At 41.4% G+C, this 8,029-nt stretch overlaps 1 protein-coding gene across 1 annotated transcript in view; it reads left to right on the forward strand.

Annotated features, from left to right (window-relative positions):
* The window catches only part of ADGB (androglobin), a 206,294-nt gene that overhangs the window by 30,339 nt on the left and 167,926 nt on the right, over window positions 1-8,029 (forward strand). The window contains exons 3-4 of the mRNA XM_018557360.1: window positions 555-557; window positions 4,970-5,062. Of these exons, the coding sequence (XP_018412862.1) occupies window positions 555-557; window positions 4,970-5,062 (96 nt within the window). The remainder of the gene's footprint in view (window positions 1-554; window positions 558-4,969; window positions 5,063-8,029) is intronic.

Below are 8,029 nucleotides of genomic sequence, written 5' to 3' on the forward strand. Positions count from 1 at the left end.
ATTTATATATATATATATATTTACAAAAGTTAATTATTCTTAAAAAAAACTGCAGGGAGGGGGAGGGAGCATTGTGACAGCTGGCCGGCTCAGAGCTTCTGGTGAGTATATCTTTGTTATTTTAGCACCTATACACAAACAATCACTTAACCCATGTAGTGCAGGGGTAGCCCCACTGCAAGGGTTAATCATTTCCTGGAGTTAAATTTCCTGGAGTTCTTCTTTAAGATTTTACATCAACAACTATTGTATAAAATGTCCATGTATGTTAAAGTGGACCTATACCCCATTTCACTAAAAATCACATCAGTATTCAGCTCTGCATGCTGATATGAAATCATGTAACATTGATTAGTTCAGTAAACATATTTTCTTTTACTTCCAATTACTGGTTTTCCCACTTCCTTGTCTTTTAGGGCATTAGTGATGTAACCTGTGCCCAAGTAATGCATCCTCAGATGGTTACATGACCAGTGCAATGCTGGGAAACCTTAATTGTAAGCTGCAAAATTTCACAAGATCCTAGCTCCTAGTCACGTGTGCCAGAGGTTCAGCAAGTAAAATGAAGATATTCTAATCTGCCCTTAGTAAAAATGGCCACCATGAGAAGAATATGGAAGTAAAGAAAACTGAGGTATGCAAATAATAGGTATCTGTTTGTAGACTGACATTACGAAACATTTCTAAAGGTCACTTTATTGTCATTTTAAAGATACGACTGAAGTTTCTCTTTAACCAGTTGACATCCGCGGTGTTAAACCCCCTTCCCATCCAGGCCATTTTTCAGTATTCAGCGCTGCGGTACTTTGACTGACATTTATTATCTTTACACTCTAAAATCAAATTCTACCAAAGCATCACTCTATATATGATGTTTAATAATAGCAGAGACACGTCAGGTGTAAAATGCTGTGATTTTGAAATACTTACACTTGCAGAAAATTCACTTCCTGCTTTGAAAGGGCAAAATGACTTCAGTTTGCCAAAGCAACACCCACTGGGATTGCCTTGTCATCAGCAGAGCATTGCTGCGAAATCTCACCTGTAATCTCATGAGATCTCAGGGAAAGGCATTTTCCTCCGCTGAGATGATGTGCATGGTCACATGTCTAGTCACATGTGCCAGAAATCCAGGAAGTAAAAAGTGAGCTAGTAATCTGCCCTTAGTAAAAAAAAAATGGCCACTGTCAGAAGACTTGGAAAGAAAAGAGAAATAAGGTATGCAAAGAATACAACGCCTGCAATTACCCTGTTTCCCTGAAAATAAGACCTACCCCGAAAATAAGACCTAGTACTATTTTTGGGAATTGCTCAAATATAAGACCTACCTCGAAAATAAGACCTAGTTGTGACCATTGCCAGGGCCGGTGGTGGCATAAGGGGGAACCTGAAGAGCCGCAGGAGAGAATCAGCAGTGCCAATGAAGCCAGCACTAGAGGAAGTGAGGCGGCAGCACAGGGAGCAGAGCCGCATAAGCCGATGTTTTCTCTATAGCGCCGCCTCCTGTCACAGGCGGAGTGATACCAAATGCACTCCGCCTGTGAGGAATTTATAGTGAAAGTGTGCTTCACTCATTCTGGTTACCAAATTGCTCTTGGAAAGGTACCCCTGATTGCCCTGATCACGCTTTTCTTCATTTTGCCATTTTTGATTATTTCATTTGGATTTGCATTAACTTTGGATCGTTATACATTACAAAAAAAAAAGTAAGACCTATCCCGAAAATAAGACCTAGTGTGTTTTTGTGAGCCCAAAAAAATATAAGACAGTGTGTTATTTTTGGGGAAACACAGTATCTAGAAGTATGTGTTTGTAGATTGTCATTACTAAACATTTCTAAAGGTGTGTTTGTTGTTATTTTAAAGATATGGGTAAAGGTCCACTTTAATTGTGTAAAAAATTATTTATTTGGCTCTGACTAATATGTGGATTGGATTCTGTCTACTGCAGGCTTTTTACCACTATCTGATCAGAAAGAGTTTTTGTTTTGGGCATGTGTTGCAACAAATAATTTGCTTTTGTAGTCTGTCCTAACAAATTAATCATGCTTTTAGAATATTAAAGGAGAACTATGAGGTGAGTGCTTTTCACTCACCTCATAGTTCTAGCCGACTTGTGACAATGAGACTGTCACAGGCCGGCTCAGTAGATCGGGAGGTGAGCGAACACATACCGGGTTCGCTCGCCTCTCGATCCTGTCACGGCTCTCTGCTGTGACAGGGGAGGGGCTGGATTCCCCCCGCTCCGATCCGCCAGCGCTGACTGGCGGATTGGACGGGGGAGGGGGCGGGTACAGCTGGCTCTGCCCCTAGATAGGCAGAGTCAGCTGTCACTCACGCAGCTGGGCGGATCTCGACAAACATGGTCACATTGACACCCCCAGAACCTCTATTCTCCCCCCCGCCCCCACACTTACCTGAATTGCCGGGTTATTCTCCCTGCAGACTGCTGCGATTTCTTAAAATTTGGTATGGGTATGCGTGGCTCTGCTGACACATCCACGTTATCTATTTACGTTATCTATTTACAAATTTACTGCCACCATGGCAGAGGAACTTCTCAATGGCAAAGAGGAGGATAAATGTGCAGGAGCCAGAGCATTGCACGCGCGATGCACTGATCACAGTTCCAATGCTTTACTGAGTCCAAAGCCAAAAAGACAAATGCACATTTTTTCTATGAATATGTGTGCATTTATTATTTTTTTAAAGGTGGACTTAAGCTTTAACTGTAATATTTTAGTTCTCTTAAGTATAGATATATCTATATTGTACTTATTATGGCCACTGAACATTTACAGGAGATTCTGAGGAAGCCATCATCAAGATTTTTTATAAAATGGGACAGCTAGCAGTTCCAGCAGCCATTGCATTTTCTAAAATCAAATGTTAGTGTGGCACTGCAGATGTTTCTGCAGTGTAGGTAGATGTTGAGATAAACTCACACCTCAACATTTTTACTTACCTGCAGTAGTGAAGGTCATGCTGTCTTAAAATCTCCTTCTCTAGAGCTGCAATGCCCCTCTCCTCCAAGTGAACTTAAAAACTGGCGGTTCTCTGGATGGCCTCCTCCTTACTCCCGTAAGCATCATGCAGCCTCTTCCTGTCTAGCCTGATTGTAATGAATACCCCCTCCCCCCCATAGTTCCCAAGACCACAGGGGTGACACCATGACCCTGGCATTAGTAGCGTCCCTGCAGTGTTATGTAACAGTGAAGACCAGTTCAGTACTTAGTAATGCCCACACACAACACCATCACCTTGCCCCACCAGCTACGACCCTCTAATGCCTATTGAGACATGTAGTCTTTTAACAGCTGCGAACATCACCGAGGTTTAATAAATACTCCCCACACGTGGCCCAAAATGATTAAAGGTGCTCTGATGCCTTGCACATTCAGGACAAAGTGACAGTGCCTTTGCAAAGGGACTCCTCTGGCCCACTGATTACCTTACCAGTGCTTCCCCACCACTCCAGCCTCCATCACAGTCGGAACTAAAATCCTCATTGTTTGAGCAGCAATGTCAATCCCTCTGCAATATGACAATACTAAGTCTTGGTGAGTGGTTGCTAGACATCAGTACTGTCACATGAGAGTAAGTCACATGCTCCCCTATACTAAGAAGCACCGGGTATTGTTGCTTACTATGACAGTGGAGAGTGGAGGGGGAGTCCTGTCAGGGTGAGTATTAGTGGGTTGGAGGCCCCTTTGCAAAGATGGAAGGGTAGTGTCTCTCCAGGAAAAACATTAATTAACACCTGCAGTGGGGCTACTCCTGCACTGCAAGGGTTAATTACTTGTTTATAAGTTATACTTACCTGAACTGCTTAGTTAAATACTTAGTTATACTTAGCTGAACTGAGGAGCCTGCTATGTCTCACACCGTTCCTTCCAGCCTCTCTCTTCCTCCACTGCAGCGGTCTAAGGTCCTGGAAATCATCACATTCTATACACTGTGTATAGATGTGAGAATGGTGAGAAACATCCCAATGCTGCAGCATAGGAGGGGACCGGAGAAGCAGACTGGAAGAGACCGGAGAAGATGGGAGCCAGCTCAGCACTGGGTGAGTATAACTTTAGGCACCTAGACAAAAATGATCAGGCAACCCTTGCAGTGTGTGGTTGACCCCACTGCAAGGGTAATAAAGTAATTAAGTTGCATTGACCAAGGGCAGGAGTTCACCTTTGAATATTCAATGTCCTTGATCAGGTATCCCCATTCTAGTTCAACTCATAAGTCAGATTTCCTAATGAGTGTCAGTGAGCCACACCAAGGATTAGAAAAGAACACTCAAAAAGTATTTTTTCATTAAAACAATAAAACTTCAACAGAATTATAGAAATAAGGCCTTTGAATTTGCATTTATTCTAATTAGAAGTGAATTTTGCAGCAGATGTTCGTTCACATAAGACAAGTATTTCAAAGCAAAGAATCTGCTGAGAGACTGCTGGGAACCAAAGGGAGCTATGAGCCACACGTGGTTCCCATGCTACTAATTAGGGATCACTATGGTAGTAGGAAACTATTGTGCATATAACACATTTGTCTAATGCTGGATAGTAAAGGAAATTGTGAAATCTGCAGCTGAATTATTTGTGACGGTAGATATGGAAGGAAGATAACTATTAATCAGGAAACACATACATTTATTTTTATGGTTTATGCTTTTTATCTTGCTAGGTAGCTGCACACGCTTTTCCCGCTACACCATTGATACAGCCTGATAAATCTTTTAGGCTGCTAAAAATACACAGCAATATAATCTTACACTTCAGCATCAGGAAAGATATTAAATAAAAACAATATAATGATTTTATTTGAACACATAAGCAGTTTTGCTGATGCAAGTATGCTATGTCCGTATAAATTAAGACCCTGTGCTCTGATATGCCCTACTGCAAAGCATATTCCTTCTTTAGAAAATATATAGATATTTCCCCCAAAGTAATTGAACCCTTTTTTTCCAGCATTTCTTTGATGATCCTGAAGGAAAGATTGAATTGCCGGCTAATTTAAAAGTTCATTGCTGGAAGCGTCCTCACGAGTTCATAACAAATACGGTAAGAACTGTTGTAGTAGAAACCCATAATGAAACTAAATTACATAGGTTAAAGTGATTCTGTGGGGGTAATAAAGTAAAAAAAGCTGCTGACAGGTATAAAGTGGAGGCACTTAGCGTTGCCTGCACATGGAAGCAGAAGCCTTCAGCCCCACCTTTCTCCTACCCTGCCCGAATGTCAGACCATTCTGATTAGGCAAATCCCCAACACCTCTAGTAGCTTTGGTGCTTTCCCTCTCTCTCCTGATTTCTACTGGCCCATATTAGTTTCCTTTCTGACCCGTAGAAATGAGTCGGAGGCAATAGAGAGTGGGTTTCAACACTCCCAAGAAGTGCCAAAACCTTGCTGCATCATTTAGGAGCAGCATGGCAATGAAATGCTTCTACATTTATCTTCAGGCACCCCTAGGTGGCTGTACTTTATACCTCTCATCAGCTTAAGTTGTTTCTGTTTAAAGGATAAGTGTACACATCAATGCTTTTACTACATCTAGCTTTGCATACTATGCTTTCCCTTTCCCTGTGCTTCGAAATCTTTCCTCACAATGTCAGATAAATGTAATATTTGCTTGTTTCCTTATAGCTCACCTAGAACTGCACTGTAACTGCCGACAAGGACTGAGAGCAATATATACTTATTAGTGATATTACTACTGCAACTATATGTGAGAGCTTCCTGCTGTGGGCTGCTGGTTGCTAGAATGCAGGCAGACGCAAACGTCCTAGCTATTAGTGACACACCCCGGCTTCTTTCAACTGCGGGTCACTGAATTCCCCTTTGCCATAGTGTATCTATATCCATTTTTTTTTTTAGAGTTTTGGATAGAGTGGGAATGAATACAACGTTTGTCAGCTGTTTTTGCTCTGGAAAGCATAGCCCTGTCTGTTTGGCCTGTGGGGTTATTGTCATTGCAGAAACAAAATTTGACAGTTGTTGCTGGGACACAAGGTAAGGGGGAACTTTCCAATTAGGACACCTGTACTGATGACAGCTGTCTAACAGGGAATTTCCTCTCGCATACTGTTGTGTCTCTGGGACAGAAATTAAAGGGAAATATCCCCAATGGAGCATTGAATGCAAAACAAACAAATAAATAAATACATAAAAACCATATGGTTTTTCACCTTTCTCTACAGTATCCAAAACTAAAAAAATAGATATAGATACTTTTTATAGGTGTTATAATATTTAATTTCAAAATGTGTTACTTTGGCAACATGTGTTCTCTTACTGCCCCATGTTGTTTGTGCCCTGTTCTGCTGCTTGGCAATTTCTACAGCTTCAACAGAAGTCATTTCATCTTGTCATTAAAGCCAATGTGAAGGCTTCCGAGCAGTGAAAGCAGCACAGAAACAATAATGTGTAAAATACAATAGTCAAGGGCCTGTCATATTTGTTTACTGAAAATAGAAGGGTAAGGTTTGGTTGCTGCAGGCTACTGCATGTTGAACATTGGCCTTTGCTTAGCTGAATTAGCCTCATTGTGTCTTTTTTAAATGGTAAAATTAAGGGGACAGAGCTGCATTTTTTCAATGGTTGGATAAGTACTACTTTTTGAAACTAACTGGTGGGCGAATCTGCAAGGGTTTAATTCGCCAAGGGTCCTGAGTAGTTTTGGACCAAAGCCGGTCTGAACCTGAGCTCCTCTTAACCCTGAAGCTACATGGGACCACACGCCTATTCAGCTGCAGGCTGGAACATTCTCCATCTCACAGCTGCTCATTACCAAAGGATCAGGATACTTGTGCTGAAATCATTGGCCTTGTATGGTCACATGGCCATATTAAATCAATGTCATTGACCAAATATAGTCATGTGGACATGTAAGGTCAATGACTGCACTGCATTCCGCCCCCTTGCATGCAAGCAGCTGTGGGCAGAGAATTCCTTGTCCGCAGCTGGTTTGGCTTCAGAATAAAAAGTTTCCTTCTGTGATTGGAGGAGCTTAGATTCGGAACAGGGTCAATCCAAACTTGAACTCATACCTAGTCCTGAGAATCTTGTCCAAAATTTGGCAAACCTGAACTTTTCATTAAAGTATGAGGGGAGTCTTCTTGGTAAATTCTTCTTCTTGGTAAATTCTGGACATCTTTAGGGCTAATACTATTAGCCTAATAGGAAAACTACTGTCCAAAAAAGAATGGGAAGCTAGTTTGTTTTGGTTGTCACTGTTTTCCCTGATGCGAAACTGGCCGGCCGTGGGCAAATTTCAATCAAGTGCTCAATAAAAATTTAGAGACTGGAGGTGGTACAGCTGTGTAAAATTGGTCAGCAGCTAAACATTTAATATGAGAAAGATTTGGCCAAAATGTACTGTAGAAATAGAGTACAAGCAAATGTTTTACTACACAAGCAGTGTAAAATTGCCCAACAGCAGCCCAATTTTAAATAGCAAGGCTAGGCTAACATTTGCTAGAGATAAAGAGCACAGGCTGGAGCTTTGCTACAAGAGTTGAGATACTGCAGAGGATACAGCAGTGTAAATTTTGCCAGCAACAGTACAGTTTTAATCATGGCTAATGGGCCTAACTGCTGTATGCCTAACTTTTATTTTGTGGGATTGGGGGTGTGTGTTCAATGTGAGTGATATAATATCAGGTGGTTTAGGTGCACACTGTTGTTGCCCATTTTTTTTCTTTCAAATGATGCAGCAGCGTTCTGTGAACAAAAGTTAGTTCCAAGAACAGATGGTCACTAATAGGTGAATGCCTGTTGCCGCTTTCAGTACCCCGATCTAAATAAAAGGCCCTATCAACATAAAATAAAAAAGCTCCTAAGAACAAAAAAAAAAAGGCAGCAAAAGGGTGTTAGTGCAAAAAGCTAGCAGTCAGAATTAAAGTACAGTTGGGTTACCCTCATCTCTCCCTATATAGTTTGTTTTGTTAACTTTCCCTATTCTTCCCCCACAATAGCTTCCAATTCACTGACACTATGGTTGCTCTTTGCCCCCTCTCTTTTATAGTGATG

Source organism: Nanorana parkeri, unplaced genomic scaffold (genome assembly GCF_000935625.1).
Source record: "Nanorana parkeri isolate BGI_ZX_2015 unplaced genomic scaffold, ASM93562v1 scaffold281, whole genome shotgun sequence".
Classification (NCBI taxonomy): Eukaryota; Metazoa; Chordata; class Amphibia; order Anura; family Dicroglossidae; genus Nanorana; species Nanorana parkeri.